Here is a 24,405-nt window from a genome sequence, read left to right as displayed (position 1 = left end):
TTAAACCGCATAACAAAATATAATAAATTCGTGGAGGCAGCTGTTATATATATATATATATATGTATGTTACAATACCGCTAATTTTTTCTTGTTGTTGGTTGTTAGTTGTCGGTTGTTGATTATGCCTGCCTTGATGAAACGAACGTTTTTTTTTTTTTATTTAATTTGCAAGTTAAATAATTTTTTTTTATTTTTATTATTTTAATGAATTCTTGCGTAAAGGTCTTTTTGATCAGGGTAAAGTTAAAACAAATTCATTGGAATTTGATTTTTTTTTATTATGTTTCCCAAGCCTGAATAAAAAAAAAAATTTTCTACTTGTTTGTTGTGTGAGTGCGTTTGTATTGCAAAGTTTAGATCAACTCATAATAATAATAATAGTAGTAGTAGTAGAAAATACAAAAAAAAACGTTTCTCAAGGAAAACAACAACAACAAGTGAAAATTGAAACGGATCTTGAATTTTTTTTTTTTCCCGTTGATTATTTAACGATTTTTTTTTTTTTTTTTTTTGAATACGAACGACGGTTAAATTTTGCGCCATTTTTTTTTTTAACATTCAATTTCGATCGGGATGATTATGAATATATTCGTGCCAAAAAACTAGTTTCCTAATAATTACAACGACGAGTTGTTGTTGTTGTTGTTGTTGTGGTGACTAAAACATCGGACACGAGGGGTTAACGTCCTTATCGTGACACATAAATCACTGGAAAAGCCGAAAAAAAAAATTTTCTCCGTTCCAGATTAAGTTAATCCCAAATTTTCCTTTTCCAGGGAAAATTATTTTCTGAATAAAAATTTCGACAATTTTGTAAACTTCTCATCAAATTTGGTATTGAAAACGTTGCAATTACGTCATCGTTTTATTATTATTTAAATTTCACAATTTGTTTATTTTTTTAATGACGTCATTAACGAATGCAATATTTTTAAACATGATGCGTTGAATATAATCAATCGATGATGACTTTTAACCTTTGAATTCTTGAATAAAGTAAATTACAAAAATTTATTTTTAAACGTGTATTTTCCATTTTCTTTTTGAGGGGGGAGAGAAAACGTAAAATTTTTCCAGGGATTCCGGAAAACACGCGCGATTCCCTTCAAGTTTTTAACGTATTTTCATTCCCTCTTGTCGATCGTTCGCTTTTCCTTATAAAAAAAACCATTTGGGAGTGACGAAACTCCACTTTCGAATGAATGAATGAATGAATGATAGCATTCAAAACTGCCAACATTACGAAAAGAAAATTCGTTCAGACATTTTTCCAATATTTATATAAACATTAACAGTATTAAAACCACAGAATACTAAAATCATGACTCAAACTCATCGTTTTTTTTTTCACGTCTGAATCGAATGCTAGTATTTAATTATTATTATTATTATTTATTTTATCCATTGTTTTTGTTCGCTATGATAAAAATACAACGTTTGAATAATATTATATTTCTCCAGAATTTGAATCTTTTTTTTAAAATTATGTCTGTATTGCAAGTTTTCTTCTTTTTCTTTCTGTTAATATTATTCCATTGACGTCTTTTTTTTTTGTCGTCATTGAAATTCGTGAAAGGAAAATTTAAATAATTTTTTTTTTCGTTTTTTTTTTTTTACGGGTCGTAAAAAAAAAATCACGTGATCAAACACACATTTTTTTAAACGTGTAGTATATAAACACCATTTTTTCCTTCCAGTTTTAATACTCTATGCGCTAGTAAATTAAATAGGTGACTAACAAACGTGGAATTTTATTTTTTTTTAAATTCCAAAAGAGAAATGATGATGTGATTGTTTATCTTATGTTTGTTTGTATTCTTGAAATTTTTTCCATTTTAACGGAAAACGAACAAACGAGTCTCACAAAAATTAATAAATATTAATTAATTAACCATAACTAATTAAAAAAGTTAAAATGTTACACGAGTATCATTCGACATCGTTTGTTTTTCAAACATGTGAACGTCACCTGTTGTTGTTGTTGTTGTTTAACAACACATTTTTGCAAATTTGAATGATTCTCTGATTTAACAATAATAAAAAATATAATTCCAGTTTAATTTTCCCACGGATAATAATTTTTTTTAATGATATACATGTTTGTTATTTAAAAAGTTCGAAGACATCCATCCATCCATCCATATTATGAGGCCTAAATTAGTGTCAACGTCTTTTTACTAACAAATAAAATTTCTACGTTGTTCGGTTGTTGTTGTTCGATTGTTTACAAGTTTTTCTTTTTTTTTCGTTTACGATTGCATTGCGAATTTGTTTTGTTTGTTTTGTTTCCAAGACAAGGACGTTTATTAAATTTTGAGAGATTTTTTTTATTTTGTGCTCCAGATTTTCCTCTCTCTCTCTCTCTCTCTTTCTCTTTCTTCACATTCGATTTCATATCGATGCCGTATCGACTTGAGTCTTTGTCCTCTTCTTCACTTTTATAATTTTCATCGGGTGAAAGATTTCGTTACGTTCCAAATGAAAAAATTTGTTTAAAAAACCGTGATTCCTTGTATTCCGCTTACGGAACCGTTTCAAATCTACAACTTTTTCATTTTTTTTTTCTTCTTATTAATATAATAATAATAATAATAATAAAATGAAAGAGAAAAAACAAGTTTTAATGTCTGTTAACTTCTCTCTCTCTCTCACAAAGTAAGGTGTATAATTTTTAATATGAATCATATAGTATGCGAAACGCCCACCAACAAATTCTTTTTTTTTTTAATGAATGGTGGTCAGGCAGAGATGCGAACGAGCCTTGAAGAAAGTAAATGAAAAAAAATTTTTTTTATTCCTTAATACGCCACTGAATTATAAATTAAATCCAAAAGTTATAAACCTTAAATTTTATAATTTAAAACATATGGATAATTAATTCGACAAATGTCCGGAACTGGAAAATCTTATTTCACTATTAAGCCTAAATAAATCGTGATATTGCATAATTATCCTAGCAGAAGACGATTTCCACGTGTGTGCGTGTGCGCGTACGTTTTTTTATTTCGCTTACGAGAATAAGAATGTTTAGAATTTCCTTTAACACATCTTCGGCCTCTTTCGTCGGTAATTTTAATTCTTTTTTTTTTTTTAAATTTCCGATTTGGAAAATTTTGGAATGTTTGAAACAAAATAATAATAATAATAATAAATCTTACGAAACGTTTGAATGAAATAAAATATAAAAAAAAAAGACTTGAGCCATTAAAAAAAGAAGAAAAAAAAAGTCATTTGATTTTATAATTTTTATCGTGGCAGAAAATCTTATAAAAATTTTCATTTGAAAAATCATTCGAATTTTATTATTATTATTATTTACAAGGGTGTAAATAACGCGAGTAATTTTTAGTCGACAAAAAAATCACGTGGTAATTTTTTTTTATTACGTAATAAAGTTTTTTTTTGGAAAATACATCCCGAAAATAATAACTGGATTATTTTAATAAAAATTTAAAAGATGAAAACGACACAAATATTTTATCGCGATCATCGTCGTTATTTCCGTTATCGTCCAAAATTCACATTCCAGAAAAAAAAAATTCCAGAATATTCTATTAAAAACAAAAAATAGAATGAAAAACGACGACGATATGCGAAACCCACGACGGCCCAGACGAAATAAAAATAAAAATAAAAATAAATTTATTTATTATTCGGGATCCATCAGCCATTTTTCCGCTAACATTTGTAAAATGCGTGGGTGACTAATAATAATAATAATAATAATAATAATAATAATAATAACAACAGTCATAAAATTAATAGAAAAATAAAGGAAATAAATTGAAATTAAAGAAACAAACAAAAAAAAATTTTCAAGTTTAAAACTCGCGTTTTTGTTGTTGTTGTTGTTTTTGTTATTGTTATGAAACCACAAAAAAAAACATTCGATATAAATGATCAAAGGTATTGTTGTTATGAAAAGTAATAATCAAAATAATAATGATGATTCATAAATAAAAGGGGGGAGGGGTAGGGTCAACGTATGAATTATTATGAATAATAACTTTTATAACGTAAACAATGAAAACTTTGGAAAAATAAAAATTTTGAAAAACAGAAAAAAAAAAAAAGAATTTTGTTTACAGGTTCAAATAATAATATTAATAATAGATGATTAATAATTAATGTTATTATGTTCTCGAATGTTTTTAGAATTATTATTATTATTATTAATTAGTCATGTCGAAATAAAAAGAAAAAAACGAAAACTTTCTATACTTTTGACACACACAAAAAAAATTATTATGAACGTTAAAAATATTTTTCTTTTCTTTTTTTTTTATCGTCATCATCATCATCATTATTATTATTATTATCATCATCGCATAAATTGAAAATTTTTGGCCGTTAATAAAGTTTTACCACGAAGAAAAATTCAAACATTCCAAGAGGAATTAAATAAAAAAAAAAAAAATCGATATAAATCGGTCAAGGTAGTGCATAACTTTGTCGATCGATCGTTTGTTTAACAACAAACAAACAAACAAATAACAAAAATACATTGTGTTAAACACGAAAAAAATTACCACGGTTTTGTTTGTTTCGCGGGGGGGGAAAAAAAAAAAAAATTTCCATTTTACTTTTTTTTTTGTTTTTGTCGCAAAGGTGAAAACCTTCTTACCCCGATAAGATAAAAAGAAAAGATGCGTGAATCGATTAAATATTTTAAATAAACTCGTGGTGATAATAATGACTTTCATCGTTTTGTGCACGCACACGCACGCACGCACGCACGCACGCACACGCGTGTTTTGTCGCTCGAACGTGCGTTTTAACCATAAAAAAAAAAGGCTCAAATCTTTCTAGAAAATTTTTATGCGAATTCGATATTTTATTGTTAACATCGTCATTATCATCATTTCTTAACGCGACAATCGATAAATAATTTATTTAAATAAATTTATTTTCTTCTTCCACGATATTTTTTTTTTTTATTATAAAAATTTTTACTTTCTCCCTCCCTTTCTCTCTTTCATTCCCCCCCCCTCCTCTCGTCATATTCATTTCAAAAAATTTTCTTCACGAATGTTTATTATTATTATTATTAATTTAAATAATTTGTTTTCAGTTTTTATGGTGTCATGATATTCGGAGGTTAAAGTTCAAGCAAAAATCGTCAAGAGAAAATATTAAATTTTTTTTTTTTGTTAAATCTAACGACACGACTGAAAAAGTATTTTGAAAAACCGAAAAACAATGGTAAGGAGTTTAACGCAATGGACTAAAACCTTAAGTTTTCCATCGAGGTTGACTCCCCAAAAAAATACGTCATCATCGTCATCGTCACCGTCATCATCTGTGACACCTCCTGGAAGTGATGTTTCAATATTTTCATCGATATCTCCTCAAATAGAAGAACACGTGAGTTTTTTTTTTTCTTTTTGTTTTCTTCGAATTGGTGACCTCCTGGTTGATTTTCATTATCCGGGTTTATTATTACGTACTTCCTCTCACTCCGAGGGTATATGCTCTCACTTCCTTTCTTCCCCTCCCCACTCCTCCTCCTTATTATTATATACATTCCATAAATATACAGTTAAACGATTTTTTTTTTTTAAAATTATAATTAGAATTTTAATGACGCCATTATTTAAACAAAAAAAAATTTATGTTAAACGGGGGAGAGATTTTTATTTTTGTTGCATTTCAACGATTCTTTTACGTTTCTCCCCAACCCTTCTACCTTCCCCCCACTCAACCCTTCCCCCCCATTATATTTATTCAGCTTGGAAAACAAAAAAAAAAAAAATTTGCAAACAAAAGAACTACACGCTTTTCTTTTCTTAAATAGTTTCGTATCGATGAAAACAATAAGAAATTATTATTATTATCAACAACAACAACGCACGCGGCAAATTATTATTATTATTATCATTATTATTATTTTAATTAATTGACGCGTAAATTGTTAATTTTATTCTAAAAAAAAAAAAATATTTTCAAGGCGTAAAAAATTTATGTTAATATAAAACTTAATTAAAAAATTCGCGACGTGGATACGATATATATAATAATAATAATACCTATTATTATTATTATTATTATTATTTAATTAATTAATTATTTAACGTGAAATAAATATATCGGTGCATTATCATTTTAAACGTAATGAAAATACGAGAGAGAGAGAGAGAGAGAAAGAAACAAAGAGGTCGAAATTAATCGTCACGCAAAAACGTCGTCAGTGAAATTCTGTTTAATATTTTTAATGTCATACGTAACGTGATTGACCCACCTTTAAATACGGGTGTGGCAAACACGCACGCACGCACACACACACGCACACGCACTTTTTAATTCTTAAAATCCGTAAATAAAAAAAAAAAAAAAATTTTAACTGGACTTTATTAACGAGATTCCATCATCCCACGTAACGCGTTTCCTCTCTTCGATTAAAATTAAATTAATAATAATAATAATAACAACTTCCTTTTTTTTCCCCGAAGAAAACTGGATTAACTCACGAATTTGTTTTTTTTTTAGATTTACACGGAACCAAATTCAGAAAAAATAATGATGGACGCCACGGTTTGTTGTATACATCATAAAAAAGGTTGCAAATGGACGGACGAATTAAGAAAATTAAAAGCGCATTTAAACACTTGCAAATACGATGCCTTACCTTGTAGCAATAATTGCGGAGCGCAAATTCCACGGGTATTAATGGAAGATCATATGAAATACACGTGTCCGCAAAGAAGAGCAAGATGCGAATTTTGCGGTAAAGAATTCATAGGTGCTACTCTAGAGGTAACCGACAGATTGATTGATTGATTTATATTACTTACCTTTTATTAAAATTAGTCGCTGATGATTTTCTTTTTTTCCCCCGAATTTTCCAGTTACATATGAACAAATGTAATTACGAGCCGATATATTGCGAAAATAAATGCGGTCAAAAGGTTCAAAGAAGACTTCTTCAACAGCACAAAGTAGCAGATTGCAGTAAAAGATTAGTACCATGCAGATATTGTACGAATGAATTCGTAGCAGATACACTACAGGTAATGAAATCCTCGGAGGAAGAAAAACAATCCTCCATTTTACTGAAAAGAAAGAAAACAAAAAATATAATTAATAATTTTATTTTAAAAAGGTTCACCATTTAAAATGCGAAAGGTTTCCGGTAACCTGTCCGAATCGTTGCGAATCGGGTATGCTGTGCAGAGAAGAATTAGAAAAACATTTGAAAGAAGAATGTACCACTTTAGTCGCTTGCTGTCCATTCAAAGATGCCGGTTGCAGATTTATAAGTCCGAGATTCAATTTGGGAAAACACATCGAGGAAAATTCAAAACATCATTTGACTTTGATGTGCGGTGTCGTTGCCAAACAACAGCATCAGATATCATCGTTGAAAAACGCACTCTCCAAACTATCTCTCAATTATTCCGGTACACTAATATGGAAGATATCGGATTTTACGGTTAAATTATCCGAAGCTAAATCCAAAGATGGAGTAGAACTCGTGAGCCCTCCTTTTTACACTAGTCAATACGGTTATAAATTACAAGCTTCCGCTTTTTTAAACGGAAACGGAGCCGGAGAATCGACTCATTTATCAGTTTACATAAAAATATTACCAGGAGAATACGATGCTCTACTCAGATGGCCTTTTTCTCATTCTGTGTCGTTCACACTTTTTGACCAAAGCCCAAATACCGAAAAGGTAAATCCAACTATAATTAATAATTTCACCGCAAAATTATTATTATTATAATGCGTTTTTAATCCGTGCGTGGGTTGGTTGTTCCAACGAACAGGTTTTCTTTCCGCCCACAACGTTATACCCTTAAATAACGTTACGCAATTTATAAGGTGTGCATGTTTGCTAGAGGGTATCCATCCGTTCGGTTTGCCACATCATCAGGCGTTCGCATAATCAATCGATAATATCCTTTTATTTTTTTGTTGTAGGCATGCAACGTCGTGGAAAGCTTCATACCGGATCCGACGTGGAAAAATTTTCTAAGACCCAGCAAAGAGCCAGATTCGTTGGGTTTTGGTTTTCCCAGGTTCATTTCACACGATCTCTTACATAAAAGATATTTTATAAGAGATGACACGTTGTTTTTAAGAGTGAAAGTTGATCCGACGAAAAACGTGGCCGTTTAACACCCCTTTTCTTCTACTTCTTATACTTGCCAAAGATACACAAAACAAACAAAACAAACAAACAAATAAAGTTAATTAATCGTAATGAAATAATACTAATAAAAAATTTTTTAAGACTGTTTAAATTAAAAAAATTTTTTTTTTTTGTTTTGACGATGCGAAGAATTTAAATAATACGTAATGTTAATAATAATAATACTGATGATAATAATAATAATTAATTTTTAGTGGTTAAGCATAAGTTTAACGCAATATAATAATAAAAAAAAAAATTTAAGTAATAAATTTAAAAAAAAATTTTTCTCTTTTATTTACACTTTTAATTTACTTTGTATTTACCAAATAATCAATCAATCAATCAATCACCACCAAAAGTGTTTTCTTTTATAAATATATTATTAATAATAATAATAATAACGGTTTTAAATATTTATTTAATTGAAAAACGAAATTCAAAATCCAAAAAAAAATTATCCTTCCATTTTTTGATAAATTACGAGTCGTGGCACGAGAAAACCACCGAAAAACGGTTTTTTTAAATACAAATTTTCCGTTTTTCGTTCGAATAACTCCCCACTTAAATCCTTTACTCGTAATTAATTAATTAATTACAAACGAGGAGTTCGTTCGTTCAGTTAAATTTACATTTAATAATAATAATAATAATAATTATAATAATAATAATAAATAAATAAATAAATAAAAATTTTTTTAAAAATTAAATAATTTTATTTTTTATTTTTTTTTTCGTAGTAGTAGTTTGTTGAAGAAATTAAAAGCCTATTTACAAATAATAAAAAAAAAAAAAACAATAGTAATAATAATAATAATAATTACAATAAAAAAAAAAAATTTTATAATAATAATAATAATAAATTCTCTCGGCCGTTTTTTTTTCTTTCACAATTTTCATTTCATCGCATGTATATATTTAATATTTATAATAATAATAATAAAAAAATCAATCATCGCATCGTCTATTGATTTTATTGATTTATTGATTTTTCATTTATTTATTTCGTTAAAATTAAAATTTAAAAAAAAAAAAAAAAAAAAGATTAAGAAGGGAAAAGGCTTCGTAATTGAACGCATCCGGAAAAAATTTCCACGAAAGAATCAAAAACGATAATAATAATAATAAGAGATTCGACGAAATATTTTTCCAAATGAATTCGCTGATGAGAGTCCGAACCGGAAATTAAAATCGCGCGAAAATGAATCCGAACGCGTTAACACATTGATGATAATGATGATGATGACGACGACGAATAAATATATATAAAAATGATTAATAAGAGCACTTGAGAAAATCCGAAACATTTTAATTTTTTTTGTTTTTTTTTTTCGAAATAACCTTTCGACCTTAGCGAAAAAGATCCGATCGGAAATATTTTTAATCAATCATTTACGATTCGCGTCGAACCGGAAGTTACTTCCTCCAAACCTTATTTCTTTTAATATTTTTTTTTAAAAAAATTTTTCACGATGTGGGACACGGTTATGACGTCATACACGATAATAATGACAATAATAATAATGATAAAATCAAAGAAAAAAAAAAATTTAAATATCGAGAAAAAACAATTTACTTGTTAATTTTTTTTCCTGCTTTTTCCCCCTCTTTTCCTCTTTGTTTCTTCGGCCTTTTCCCTTCTTCTTTTTTTTTCCTATTACAAATTCATTTATATTTCATTTATACCTGAAAAAAAAAAATTTTCTAATTTATTTACATAATTATTTATTTATTTATTTTTTTTTTCTTTTTACCGGATACCGAAAAGAAAAAAAAATTTAAAAAACAGCGAGAGAGAGAGAGAGAGAGAGAGAGAGAGAGAGAGAGAGAGAGAGAGAGAGAGAGAGAGAGAATTACCACGTTTTTTATCTTCTTTTTTACATTAATTATCGTAAGATTTCTCCCCCCCCCCCATTTTCCATCTTCCATAGATCAGAAACAGAAAAAAAAAAATATTCGAAACGTTTGTAGTTTGTTACGTTGTTTGTTTGTTTATTCCGTGGTAATTAAATCGATCGAGTTCGAAGTAGAAAAATAAGAAAATAAATCATCACGACGAAGAAGAAGAAGAAGAAAAAAAAAAAATTCATTTACATATCTATTCCAACAGGATTCAGTCTCATATAGCAACCGTTGCAAGTAACACTGTTATGTCGTCCGGTTTCCCCCCTGAAAAAAAATAAAAATAAAAAAAATTAAAATGAAGATGGCGGTGGTGGTGGTGTTAATCGCCAACCTTAATAATAATAATAAAACAAAAGAAAAACAATTAATGTAAATAAAGACAACCTTTAACGTCTATTCCGTTCTTTCTCGCGTTGATGGCGAACGGAGACATGTAACTACTGTCGAAGGCTAAATTCCTCGCCATCCACGCTATTGTATTGGCTACGCATTGGATTTTTATCGGATCTTTCTCCCCTTGAAGTTTGACTAGTTCTGTGATTAAAATCGAATCGGGAACGTTATCGAAAACTCCATCCGTGGCAACTAATATCACGTCGCCATCTTCTACGGGAAAATTTGACTGATCCGCTGATTCCGGCCTGAAAAATGAAAAACGTTCGACAATTGAAAACGAAACGTTCGCCAGGTATTCGCCAGGTAAAGTTTTTTTTCTAGATTTTTCCCAAACCTGTCGTTTAAAACGACGTCGTAATCGGGCGGAGGCAACGAAAGTTGAAAAGGAGTGTTGAAATAATGAAGTTGCTCTTCGGAACGGTGTACGACTTGTCCCTGTCGAACAATTACAAAACCGCTGTCGCCAATGTTCGCCGTGTAAATCATGCTGTTTTCTTTATTTAAAATAACTATGCAAGCCGTGCTACTTCCTGGAAACAAAAAATTTACTTCGTTAGCAAAAGAAAAAGAAAAAGAAAACGCGAAGGAATCGTACAGAAAGAGAGAGAGAGAGAGAGAGAGAGAGAGAGAAAATAAACTTTCAGTTAAAATTTTAAATAAATTTATCGTTTCCAAAAATAACTTTCGTGATTGTCGCCATTGTATCAACCAACGGATCGTTACGAGTAATCAAAAAAAATTAAATTGAAGCTTTTTTTTCGACGTCGAACGTGTTGTTACGTTCTTATTTAAAAACAACAACAACAACAATTTACTTTTTGTTTTTCCAACAAACAAATCGTAAAGTAATAATAATAATAATTATTATTTTCTTAAATACCTAAAACGGCTTGTTTCGTTTCAAATAATTCGTAATAACTTTTGGCTAAAAGATCTGCCGGATCCGTGGGTAAAAACCTTCCCTTCGTAACGAGCCGTTCGCAGGTTTGCATTAGAAAAGATGAAAATTCTCCAGCATCTATTCCGTACTGCCTCCATCCTCCCACACCATCTGCAACACCTGTTTAAAAAAAAAAAGAAAACAAAATCCATTAATTAATAAAATTTATTTGTTTCGTTTTTTACGTCCTTTTTATATGTAAATGACATTTTTAGGAGTGTCACACCGGACAGACACTCTCGCCATTTTCTTTTCTTACCAAAACATGTTTCGCTTACGGTGAATTAAAAGAGGAATTTGGGGGAGGGGGGAGGGGAGGGGAAATTGTTACGTCGTCGTCGTGATTAAAAAAGAGCTTAAAAATGTGAAAAATTTCAATTTATAGTATGGTAAAGTTATTTTCGATTTGCAATGTGTGTAAATAAACAACAAAATCACGGGATCCGTTGAATATTTGCCAACACGAAAAAAAAATACGACCTTTAAAAACAATGGGCAAATCCTTTACCATTATTATTATTATTATTATTACCACGACCACCACCACCACCATTACCACTCCTCCCATTTTTAAAAATTTGAACGAAAAACTTTTTATTATTAATCAGTGTTCGTCGATTTCACACATTGTATATTAATAATAATGATTTGATTAATGGCTATTACGCTCAAGGAGGAAATAAACCTTCATTTGAAGGAAAGAGGAGGGGGGAGAGGGAAAGGGAAAAATTCAAAATATAAATAAAAATAATTCATTCAACCATGGACGATGTGAGAGGGTAAGAGAGAGGGAGAGAGAAAGGAACAAAAAAACAAACAAACAAACGAACAAACAAATCAATTATTACAAATCTTGACGATTGATTATTGTTTAACGTCGATCGACCTCAATTAATAAATAAATATATTTACTAATTGATTATTATTAAAAATTATTTGATAACTAGAGGAAAATTAAGGCGAATGTAGCGCAAAAAAATTCTCATTTTTTTTTTTCGGCTTTGACACGCAATTCGTATGCGTGTGCGTATACGTAAAAAAAAAAAAAATTCAAAACAGGTATTTTAAAAGAACGCTCTCGCACCACCATCACGTGCACCTTCACAGATCAAATTCAAAAATTCGAACCTGAATATTTGTTTTATTTGTTTAAATAATTTAATGACTAAACGAGAAAAAATTTTGTTATAACCTACTTTTTTTTTTTTTTTTTTTTACTTAGTCTGCTATCCGAAAAAAAAAAAAAAAAACAAATTAAAAGATATTTAAGTTCATAATAATAATTTAAAATATGTTTTTTTTTTCTTTCTTTCTTCCTTCCATCCTTCCATTCTTTTTTTTTTTTTTTTAATGTTTTAAAGGATTGATAATTACCTCTAACATTATTTTGAACGTAAAAAAAAAAAAAAATTATAATGACCCAAGAAAGAAAGAAAGAAAGGGAAAAAAAACCATTAGAAATTTTTTTTTTTTTTGATTACCTTACTGCAAACGGCGGTTTAAATATACAAATGAGTTTATTTTTGTTTTATACCCCCCCTCCCCCTCCCCCTTCCTTTTTTTTTTTTTGGAGTATTCATTAGTAAACAATGAAACAAAATAATAATGAAATAAAATAATGTAAGTCTAATCGACAAAAGTAAAAAATACATTTCTTACGATTTCATTAATGATTGAAAAATTTTTTTTATGCAAAACATGATTCTTATTGGCACATTTACAATCATGTATTTGTAATTGAGGTGTATCAATTTGTAGTTTTTTTTGAATATCAAAATTCATTAACTATAGCAATGATTGTGTTGTTGTTAAATTTGATAATTATTTTATATGAATTATAATCATATTCGATTATTACTTTATTGTAAGTCAGCTTGAGACGAAATCATTTCCTACACCTCGATTAAAAAGAGTAAAATAAACCTTTTTGGATAAAAAATAATTAGCAAAAGTATTTATATTTGAAAAACATGCACATGTTTGAAAAAGTATGAAACTTATAAATGATTCATTTACAATTTAAAATAATATTAATAGTTTTTTTTGAAGAATGAAATAATCAACACACGCTCGGTTTTGTCATGATAATTATAAATGTGCAATTAAGAATAACATTAATATCATTTTAAAAATTTGAATAGTAAAAGTAAACTGCACCTTTTTTATAAGGTGAACACAAGTCATCATAAAAACAAAAACCTTTATTTGGCATTCATGTCACATAGTTTTGTTAACGATTGAGAGCATAACAAACTTTGTACTTTACACAGTGTGTAATACTCACCTATGACATCAGCAGTTTTATATTTTGCCGAAAACCAAGCGTCATCACCAAATTTCCCTTTTCTTAATGCTGAAAAAAAAAAATCTTTAGGGAACCCGCAAACTGCGGAAACTAAATGAGAATCACGTTTTCTATTCACATTAGATTCAAGAGCATGAGTATCATTAGTGATGCTGCTCCACAAAGCACGAGATAAAACTCTTCCAGTCCAAATTAGGGAATGCATAGTAATTTAAAGTCTAAATAAAATTATTTATCATTTTAACAATGTTAGTAAGTTTCGACTCGAAAACATTTAACGACAAGCTCACCAAATCGCACAACAACACCATTATGAAAAATTGATCGCAAAACAGCTGTTACCAACCTTTGAGAAAATAAAAACGAATTAAAATCGGTCAAAGGAATATATTTCCGGGATCGTTTCTCAATGGTGCAAAAAAAAATAAACAATTTTTTTATCGATATATACATAAATCTAAACAATAATATTACTTAATTTTTTATTTTTCCTACATTTTATAAAATGTCTTCGTCGAAATTAGATTCTCCGTATTCTGCTAGTTGCGGACAAGATAGTTACGATTTTAATGACGATCAAGATGATCCAGACGATGGAGATGAGGATTCTGATGAAGGTACGCTTTTTTTTTTTTTTGCTGATTAAAACGGTTACTTAATTACATTTTTAAAAATAAACTTATTGTCACACATATTTCCTACTATTTCACTAGTCAAATCTGTGTCAACGAGAAAAAAAAAAATTCCTTTGATATTTTTATGTGTTATTAATAATAATTTAAACTCGAATTATTCCAATGTTGTGTGCGAAAAAATTGTAAACATTGCTTTCATAAGTTTTTGCAACAACTTCGTAGGCCATAATATTAACGTTTTTCAGGTTTTTTTTTCTTTAGCCATTGTGTTTTATGCCTAGTCATCAATTTTTTAACTTGATCACATTTTTTTTTAATTTAGTAAATAAAAAAATAATTAATTGATTAAATTTTGTAGATACTGAAGATGCAAGTGAAACTGAAATAGGAAAATCTGAAGAATACACAGAAATAAAAGAACAGTGAGTAAATGTTTATTATTTCTAATAAATATATATGTGCATATTTTTCAATTACACACATGGTTAACACAAACATGCATGCTTTTCAGAATGTATCAAGACAAGTTAGCAAATCTTAAAAAACAATTACAACAGTTAAAAGATGGCACACATCCTGAATATAATAGGTTAAATAAAAAATTAGAACAGGAATACAAAGATCGTTTAACATTAAACAGTGTATCTAAAGCATATTTAATTGACAGAGTTGAAAGAGACTTTATTAACGAAATGAAAGCAGCAGCTAAAGAATACGAAGAGAAAAAAATCGAATTGAAAGAAAATTTAATAGCAGAATATGAAGAAAAGAGAAAAATGATTGAAACAGAAAGGCATAGTTTGGAATTACATGGTGACTCGATGGAAGTTAAACCTGTCATGACGAGAAAATTAAGAAGGAGACCGAATGATCCGTTACCAGTGCCAGAAAAAAGAAGAAAACCACCGCCTGCACAATTAAATTATTTATTAGATGAAAAAGAAATAGAATTAGATTTAAAAATTATTAGTCGTGGTAGATCTCTTCCGCCTCAAATAAGGAGGGTGCCTTTGCCTGGTAGTTTAGGAGTACCACCTCCAGTACCTCAAAATGATTCTTCTTGCCATGAACCGAGAATAGAAGATGGAAAGCTTAGATATGAAAAAAGGTTTTTTCACAGGGGACAACCTGTTTTCGTCGAAGGAAAAGACATTCCTAGATTTGCAGCTAACATTCACAATATCGGAACAGATGTGGTAAGTTTGAATGAAAACCAATCATTACTATTATTTTTTAAAGCAACTAACCAAAACAAAAGCGACATTTTGTTTTTTGTTAATCATTCGAAACCCTTCATTTTAAAAACCAAAACCTTTTCATGCCACTTCTCCAATACTATTAATTTCCTTTTTTTCTTTTACAGATTTGGGTAAAAAAAGTATCAGATTCGAGTAGATTTAGAATATTTTTATCACAACTTAGTAAAAAAAAAATTCACATCGAAAGGAGAGTTCCTTAGTTGCTGCTAATCAATTAATAAAACCGAAAATCAATAAGCTACAGATAACAAAACTCATTTTTTTTTTTTACTCTGTTTTACACGTAGACATTTTTTTTTTTTTTTTAGGAAAATTTTATTATTATTATTAAATTTGATATTAATTTTTTATAAAAATAGAAAAATGAATTAATGAGAAGAAGACAAAAAAAATTTTAATTTTATTATTAAATTTTAAACGAGATGATGATGATGATGATGATAAAAAAAAAGGTATAAACGAAGGTTTTTGTATAAAAAACCTTATTTAAATGCATTTTTTTTTAATGAACGTAATAAAAATAAAAAAAAAATTCATTTGCTGTTGTTAATAATAATAATAATTAAAACGTATTATAATTTAATCCCTCGTAAATTATTACTACTACTACTAAAAAATAATAATAATAAATTAAAAAAAAAAACGTGTTAAATAAATCACGCGTTTGTTGTTTTAGAAAACGAGGAGTAGAATTTTTTATTTATATTTTCATTCGAATTTTAATGATTTAAAAAGAAGAAAACGTTTTTATTATTTTTTTCTCTTTAATCCGTTTATAATTATAATTTATTATTGGTCAGTAATTGTGTCGTAAAAAAAAAAAAAAAAAAATTCAAGAAATTAATTCTCATTTGTTTTTTTTTTTTTTAATTAATTAAAATGGCTGAATGCGAAAGAAATGCGAATGAAATTTTTTTTTTTTACTTTAAAACCTTCAACTGAATTTATATATATAAAAAAAATTTAAAAGGATGTCTACGTCATCACGTTTTCCAAACCGGAAATGATTTCAAAAAGAATATATTGTGCGCGTGCGCCGCAAACAACAACAGGAAGAGAAGAAAGAAAAACTATTTCCCATCAACACGAATGCCATTTTGTTTGTTTGTTTGTTTGTTTGTTTATCAAACGGAAGAATCTCCCGGATTTGATTGTTGTATATTTTGGGGTTCTTCTCTCGGCGTGTCACTCGACATTGAATTCGTCGTCATTTCACGTAACGATCTTCTCGTCGATTGTCTCGAATCGCTACTGTGTACGGAGGATATGGCAACCCTATCCGTGCTCCCACCGTTCGGATCTCTCGGCATTATTTTAACTATGTTATTCGCTTGCCACCATATGTACCATATTCTCATGTGAAAACGTATGGTGACGGCAACCCATAGATAATAGGCAAATGTTAACAACACGACCATTATCAACAGGGATATGGTTGTCCAACGCGATGCCGGAGAATATTTCGTGGGTTCTTTAGAATAAAAATCCGCTGCTATTATGCAAGAATAAACTCCGATCAATGCGATCGGGGTTAATACTATGAATACGACGAAATCGCTTTTTAATCCTCTGTGATATTGAGGATTACGATCTAAAAACACCCAATAGTATATGGAATAAAGTACTCGATATTTTGGAGTTCTTAAAGTTTGAAAATTATAACCGCAAAGCTCGCATGAATGCGTGTTGGACACGGACAACCATTTTTCTAAACACGATATATGAACTAATCCGATCGTGCCCTAAGAAAACGACAAAAAAAATTATAATGATAATGATAATAATAATAAACCGATACGATTCGAATATTATCCCTTCGTACACACATCTCTCTCTCTCTCTCTCTCTCTCTCTCTCTCTCTCTCTCTCTCTCTCTTAATTATTATTATAAGAGAGAAGAAAAAAAAAAAAAATGGAATCGAGTTTTATTTTATAATTTCCCTTGCTACTCCTTTTTTTTTTTTTTTTTTTTTAATATAAAAATTTATCAATAATTATAGGAGGAGGAATAATTCGAAGACTGACATAATTATAATAATTATAAAATTCATCGATCGATATTTTGCGCATGAAAAAGAGAGATAACAAGTAGTTTTCGAAAAAAAAAAAAAAAAAATTCCTTCTAGAATTCTAGAGATCGAGAGCAAACGTGTACTCATTCACTCGCACGCGCTCACATTTCGATGTGTGCGCGTATACGTAAGTATATTTAATTAAAAAATAAACCCCCCATCCCGCCCCCCAACGACCTCCCCACCCAACCCGAACGAACGAAAATCCCATATGAAAATATATACGTGTAAAAAAAAAAAAAAAAAAAAAAAAAATGGAGTCAAGATGCGACATTGAACGAGATCAGGGTTAACGATCTGGTTTATTACATACACAGAGAGAGAGAGAGAGAGAGAGAGAGAGAGAGAGAGAGAGAGAGAGAGAGAGAGAGAGAGATTTACCCCGTAAATAATAATCCAAACGGAAAATTGCCTTTTTCCATTCAAACTCGTTTCTTTTTTTTTTTTTTTTTAAATTTTAAAGAAATGAATTGAACCAGGTAATGGAAAAAAATAAATAAATAAAATTATTAATATGATGACGCGCGCGTGAAAAACGTTATTCTAAACAAAATGGAGAAAAAATTAACCTTTTGAATGTGTCGAGTGAAAGGAGTTTTTTTTTTTTTTAAATAAACAACGGATTCGTATAATAAAATAAACGTCCTCATCATCATCATCATCAAAATTTCTTCTTCCTACTTTAAATTAAATTTATGTCGTATTAAAATCAATCAATCAATCAATAAAATCAATAAAATCGAAAATTATCCGTTAACGTAACGTATCGATTTTTCATTTACGTCTCTAAATCATTTTTATTATTTAAACAACAGCAAAATCATCATCATCATTATTTATTTTATACGTTTAACCTTTACGTATTTCCGTTTCCCTCTCCCTTCTCCCTTCCGTTTAAATCCCGACAGAAAAAAATTTTTTTTAAAAAAAAATTAAATCCTTCGTCGGAGTTTAATCCAACAAAAAGATAATCCAAAGTTAATCCGGTTAATTTTAATAAACGTTCGTTCGTTCGTTGGTTGCTTCCACGACGATTTGAACGTTATAATAAATTTTTATGCCATTTTTCTTTTTTTTTTTTTTTAAAAACTAGAAAATAAAAATGGCGAGCGTAAAAATAAAATATGGCCGCTTTACGAAGAATTAAATCCAATTTTTTTTTTTTTTTCCTTTCATGCCGTAAACTCGACATTTTTTTTTTTTTTTATTAATCAAGATTTGAAAATTAAGAACGTGTAAAACGAGTATAAAAAGAATAAAAAATTCTTTTTCCTACCTCCCCTCATTTTCCTACCGCCTTCCGCCCCCCCCCCCCTTAGAAGCCCCCCCATGATTTTGATCGATCGAAAATAAAAATAAAATAAAATAATAAAAATAATAATAATAAAGTCGTTGTCGTTGTCGTTGTCGTCGATGATGATGATGATGATGATATTAAATTCACACTGTTATTATTATTATTATTATTATTATGACCGAGAATGTGTAAATGCGTCAGCGACGTTGTCGTCGTCGTCGACAAAATAAGGTACCGTTGCAAATTTTACGATTTTTTTTTTATTATTTTATTTGTAATTTGCAACTTTAAAAATATTTTCATAGCTTTCCTGCCTCATTTACGACGACGACGACGACGACGACGACAACAACAACAACAAAAACAACAACAAACCTCATGTTTGTAAGTGAGTGAATGAGCGCGTTCAGAAACCAGCCAATGAACTTACGGTAAATAACCTTAGTTTATTATTCCATAATATACTTTTTTATACCCCGGTTAATTTCCATTTGCAAAATTTATTTTTTTCCTTTTCTCTATCTCTCTCTCTCTCATTACATTCATTCAATTTGTTTTTTATCTTTTTCTCTTTCTTTTTACGACAACGACGTAAAGGAAATGAAAAGAAGAGAACGGAAAGTAACAAAATAAATTAACACAGTTGTTAATGAGTTATTAAAAAAAAAAAAAAATTAAATATCAGGCTTCTTATCCTTCCGAAAAAAAAAAAAAAAATTCGACACATAAAAACCAACGGTTAAAATTTAAATTTAAATTTTTATGGCCTCCCTCAAAGAATTTTTTTTAATTTACGTCCCAAAAAAAAAATTTAAACCTTGACAAATTAAAAAAATCTTTTATAGATTTTTTTTGTGTGTGTGTGTGTGTGTGTGTGTGTGTGTGTGACACACTTTAAAGGAAAACAAACAAACAAACAAACAAATAAGCTTAAAAAAAAAAAAAAAATCGACAAACGACAAAAACAACAACAACAACAGGTTCGACTCGATTTTTTTTTCCTTTTAAATTTAAAATTCGCAAACTACGATCAAATTCCCATAAATAAATAAATAAAACAATCGAATCGAATCGAATCGATATAATCGATTAATCGATTTCGGAGAAAAAAAAGGGAGTAAGAAGAAACAAAATAAAAATTTTCCGATCCTGTTTATAACCCTCACGTAACGATGACATAAAAAAAAAAAATTATTAATGTAGCGTGACACGTGATCTATTAATTAATAATAATGATAATAATAATAATAATAATAATAATAATAATAATAATAATAATAATTCGCAAAAGTGATTTTAAAAAAAAAAAAAAATCTAATCTAAAAACAAAAACTATTTTTTTTTTTTTTTGGCAAAACTTTTTGACCTTTTGGAAAACCCCAGAGGTTTGAATAAGAAAAGGGAGATAAAGCTTTTCCTAGATTTAATTCCTAATCTATTTATAACAGGGGGCTGGGGGTCAATGTGACAAACAAAAAAAAAAAAAAATTTGATTCATTTCGCCGTTACCAAATGTCGAAAGGATACAACCGAATTTTTTTTTTTTTTTTTTAGCCTAGTTTTTACGATGCCTTATCTCTATCTAACCTTGATTAATAATATTGACATTTACTATTACAACTACTATTACTATTATTATCATTATTATTATTATTATTAACGAGAATCTATAAATAATAACGCGAAAAAAAAAATAAACGTTTTTTTTTTTTTTTTTTTTTTTTGTACTGTCCCAAATAACCGAATGAAGCGTGAAAATTTTTTTTAAAAAGTAACACGATTTAATCAAATTGTGATATGCGATAACATTTGTGGTTCGCGACCTTTGACCTATCAAAAAAAAAAAAAAAAAAAAAAACTAAAACTTCAAATGGTCCAACAAGCTTAAAATCCCGCGAATGTCTTTACGTCGCGTTTATTGCCAAATTCTATATACCGAGTTAGTTATATTTTGTCCGACAAACGTTTTTGGTTCAATCGTTTAATTTTTTCGTTTGTCGTTTGTTTTTCACTTTCCTCAATTCACATGGTAAGTTTGATTGATTGTTACGTTAATATTACTTTCAAATTTTATTATTATTATTATTATTAACATTTTCAACGGATTTTAAAAGAAAAATCGACGGCCGAATGATTATCGGTGATATTTTCGACGTAGGCGTCTTACATCATACGTAAACAATAACAATCCCGTTTGTTGTTGATACCTCCAATCGAAAAACGTCGAGAAAATCCTTCAGTTTTTGTCGATTGTTAAACAACAACCCACCCCGTTCGATGCGAATAACACGATCGATATTTAATATGTGTGATCGTTAAATCATCACGATTGTCGTTCTTATTATTATTATTATTACTATTAGTTTAGGCTTTTACAGGTAGGCCGAGGCTAACGTTTTGTTTACTCGTCATATAAATAATTACCGAACGTCAAAAAAAAAAAAAAAAAAAACATAATTCGTCGTAGTTTTTGTTGTTTGTTGTTGTTTGTTGTTGTTGTTGTTGTTATCATCGTCGTCATCATTACCACCCCCATCGTCGTCGCCATTGTTTAATGTCCCGATTTATTTTCAAAAAAATTTCGAATTTATTTAGTACCCAACTTTTTCCTTCTCCCCTCCCCCCCCCCATTCCATAATAACTGACTCGAGTGAGAATTTTATCATTATTATCAATTCAATTCATTTTTTTAACGGAAAAAATAAATAAAAACAAAAATTATTAACAAGAAGAAAAAGACAAATTTAAATAATTTAAAATTTATAACTTATTAACTGTTTATGTAACACACTTATTCTTCTTCTTCTTCTCATTATCGTTATTATTATTATTATTATTATTATTATTATTATTATTATTATTATTATTATTATTATCATAAACGTTAAGCGTTTTTTTTAAAAAATAAACTTTTGCAAAAATTTTATTTTTGACGAAAATTCATTGAATTTTTTTTTTTTACAGAAGTAGTAGTAGTGGTCAGACGAGTCCGTCCGTTTTATTATTATTATTATTATTTATTTATTTATTTTTGTAAATATATTATAAGTTCACGAAAACAATAATAATAATAATAATAAGAAAAAAGTTTTAAAAAAATTTTTTTTTCAACTGGAAAATTTTAAAAACAAATTAAAATTTTGCAAAAAAAAATAAAAATTTGACGTAGTTAATAATAATAATAATAATAATAATAATAATAATAATAATAATAATAATAATAATAATAATAATAATAATAATAATAATAATAATAATAATATTAACGTCATCATTTACAATTATTATTTATTTATAACATTCCGAAAAACAGGAGGTCATTTATAAAAAGAAAAGGTGGAATCTCGTCTAAAAAAGTAGATCAAATTCTAACGATTTTGACAAAGGTCAAGAAACCAGATATAAAAACCCAAATTCATCGATCAGGCAATAAGAAAAAAAAAAAAAAAAAGTACCCGCGATGGGAAATACCAAATTGATGGACGTTAAGGAGACGATGATGATACCTACTTCATCCTCTTACATCTCTCTCTCTCTCTCTCTCTTTGAAAATCCAAAACCTCAACGTTAACCGAATATTCGCCACGAAAACAACAACAACAATAATAGTAATAATGATTACCACCACCGCTCATCTTTTTTTTCCCCCCCATTATTATTATCATTATCATTTTTGCGCGCACGAGTATAATAGGAAATGGAAAAACGTATTTAAATACGATTTTTGAATTTAAAGATTTTGGCATGATATCCTCGCAACCTTTGCCAACATTCAATCTCTAATAATGTATATTTTTAATAATTAATATAATTGAATATCAAATGATTTCTTTATATAAAACCAAAATAACAAATGGACCCGAGGCAAATTTCCGCAAAGATTTCCTCTAGCAAAAAACGCAAAAAAATGCAAAAAAAAAAAAAAAAAAAACGATTCGAACTCTACAACTCGAATTATTTTATGTATTTTCAAATGATTTACAGCAAATTTATCCGTTTGAGTCGGTCAATTACGGCAAAAATGCACTCGTTGGGCGCCGCTCCGGCGCTACGGATATATTATTATTATTATTATTAGTAGTAGTAGTATGAATGTTTTATTACAGAAGAAAAAAAAAGAAAAAAAAAAAACTTGAAATCCGCAAATACTGTCACACTAATCTCGATAATAATAACAACCCACCTTCGGGTAGTAAGAGACTAAGGGTAAAAAAAAAAAAAAAAAATTATCAGTTGAACCCGCCCCCCCCTTTGCCCCCCCTAATTTTCAACCGGTATGAATTAATTTACTTTCTTTGTTACTCTTTTAAGAAAACAACGACAAAGAAAATGTTTCGAGATACGCGTAAAAATTAACATTTCCAAGAACCAAATCATCAACCTCATCATCATCATCATGATTAGGATCGATAACATCTTATCCTTTGGTATAATTTGTTTAAAAATAAGGTTTTTAAACGTACCTTACATTTACAGGGTGTGATAGGTATTTCCTTTTTCTTATCATCGAAACATATTCTGCAACTTCTTTCTTCGTGATTTTCACACGTTGTACCACCAACACCACCACCAACGCCACCGCCACCACCACAAGTGAGTCCATCCCTCGTTTTATCTTCTATGCAAACCGGCCTACGCCTATTACGATTCCTTTTACTTATTATATGAGCTACAAATGACATTTTTTTTTTTTTTATTTAAAAATCTATTCACAATTAAATAATGTAAATAATATTCGCCATTTTTATTTTATATATACATGAAAAAAAAATTTCATTTACCTCATTTTTTATTTGCTCTTTTTTTTTTTTTTCGCGTTCCGGAAGTATCCTTAGCATGGTTTATTCATTATTATTATTTTTGTCTTTTAGGTCCAGGTTTTCGGGAAGTTTCTAGAATATTTTCTTTTAATTTTTTTTTTTTTTTACGTAAAATAAAAAAAATTTTCATGATTCATAGACACGTTGTTAGACGCTTGTTAATTTTTTTTTTTTTTTTTTTTTTGTTTCTTCACATATGTGACGTAATATAATGAATTTGCTATTTTGTATACACGCAGAAAAAGAAAAAAAATTATTATTATTATTATCATCATCATCATTATTATTATTAATTTTATTTAACTTAAAATTCTTACACTTTTCATAATCATCGTAAACTTTGAATGAAGGAGACCTAACATATTTTTTTTTTTAAAATAAATTTCATTACTTGAATTCTAAACAAAAATCAAAAGAGACATAATTATTATCATTATTATTATTATTACTATCTTTTTATTTATGTACTTTTTATATTAATCTCACAAAAAGTTATTAAAGTCCAAAAAAAAAATAAATAAATAAATAATTGATACGTTTACGCGAAAAAAAAAAATTTTTTTCTAATTATTTTCGTTCGTTAAGGTCTACTCTCTCCCCCCGCACCCCCTAAAAAACTACAATAAAATAAATAATTAATTTA

General features: G+C 28.6%; 4 protein-coding genes across 4 annotated transcripts; 2 read left to right on the top strand and 2 right to left on the bottom strand.

Annotated features, from left to right (window-relative positions):
• Positions 1-5,201: 5,201 nt before the first annotated feature.
• Positions 5,202-8,120, top strand: Phum_PHUM275010 (TNF receptor-associated factor, putative; the record flags this gene model as incomplete). Its single annotated transcript, XM_002426732.1, has 5 exons — positions 5,202-5,366; positions 6,489-6,755; positions 6,848-7,009; positions 7,102-7,674; positions 7,923-8,120. The coding sequence occupies 5 exons, from the start codon at positions 5,202-5,204 to the stop codon at positions 8,118-8,120; spliced, it is 1,365 nt and encodes a 454-aa protein (XP_002426777.1).
• A 2,132-nt stretch (positions 8,121-10,252) lies between these two features.
• On the bottom strand, positions 10,253-13,884 carry Phum_PHUM275000 (5-azacytidine resistance protein azr1, putative; the record flags this gene model as incomplete). Its single annotated transcript, XM_002426731.1, has 5 exons — positions 10,253-10,302; positions 10,420-10,679; positions 10,769-10,964; positions 11,315-11,494; positions 13,659-13,884. 5 exons carry the CDS (start codon positions 13,882-13,884, stop codon positions 10,253-10,255), a joined length of 912 nt encoding a protein of 303 aa, XP_002426776.1.
• A 300-nt stretch (positions 13,885-14,184) lies between these two features.
• Phum_PHUM274990 (Sin3 histone deacetylase corepressor complex component SDS3, putative) lies at positions 14,185-15,773 on the top strand (the record flags this gene model as incomplete). Its single annotated transcript, XM_002426730.1, has 4 exons — positions 14,185-14,296; positions 14,673-14,736; positions 14,826-15,510; positions 15,678-15,773. The coding sequence occupies 4 exons, from the start codon at positions 14,185-14,187 to the stop codon at positions 15,771-15,773; spliced, it is 957 nt and encodes a 318-aa protein (XP_002426775.1).
• Positions 15,774-16,697: 924 nt separating this feature from the next.
• Positions 16,698-23,545, bottom strand: Phum_PHUM274980 (membrane-associated RING finger protein, putative; the record flags this gene model as incomplete). Its single annotated transcript, XM_002426729.1, has 2 exons — positions 16,698-17,315; positions 23,411-23,545. 2 exons carry the CDS (start codon positions 23,543-23,545, stop codon positions 16,698-16,700), a joined length of 753 nt encoding a protein of 250 aa, XP_002426774.1.
• Positions 23,546-24,405: the final 860 nt, after the last annotated feature.

Source organism: Pediculus humanus, genomic scaffold, assembly GCF_000006295.1.
Source record: "Pediculus humanus corporis 1103172107650 genomic scaffold, whole genome shotgun sequence".
Taxonomy (NCBI): Eukaryota; Metazoa; Arthropoda; class Insecta; order Psocodea; family Pediculidae; genus Pediculus; species Pediculus humanus.
The sequence above is the reverse complement of the archived record's forward strand: the minus strand, read 5'-3'. Positions and strand labels throughout refer to the sequence as shown.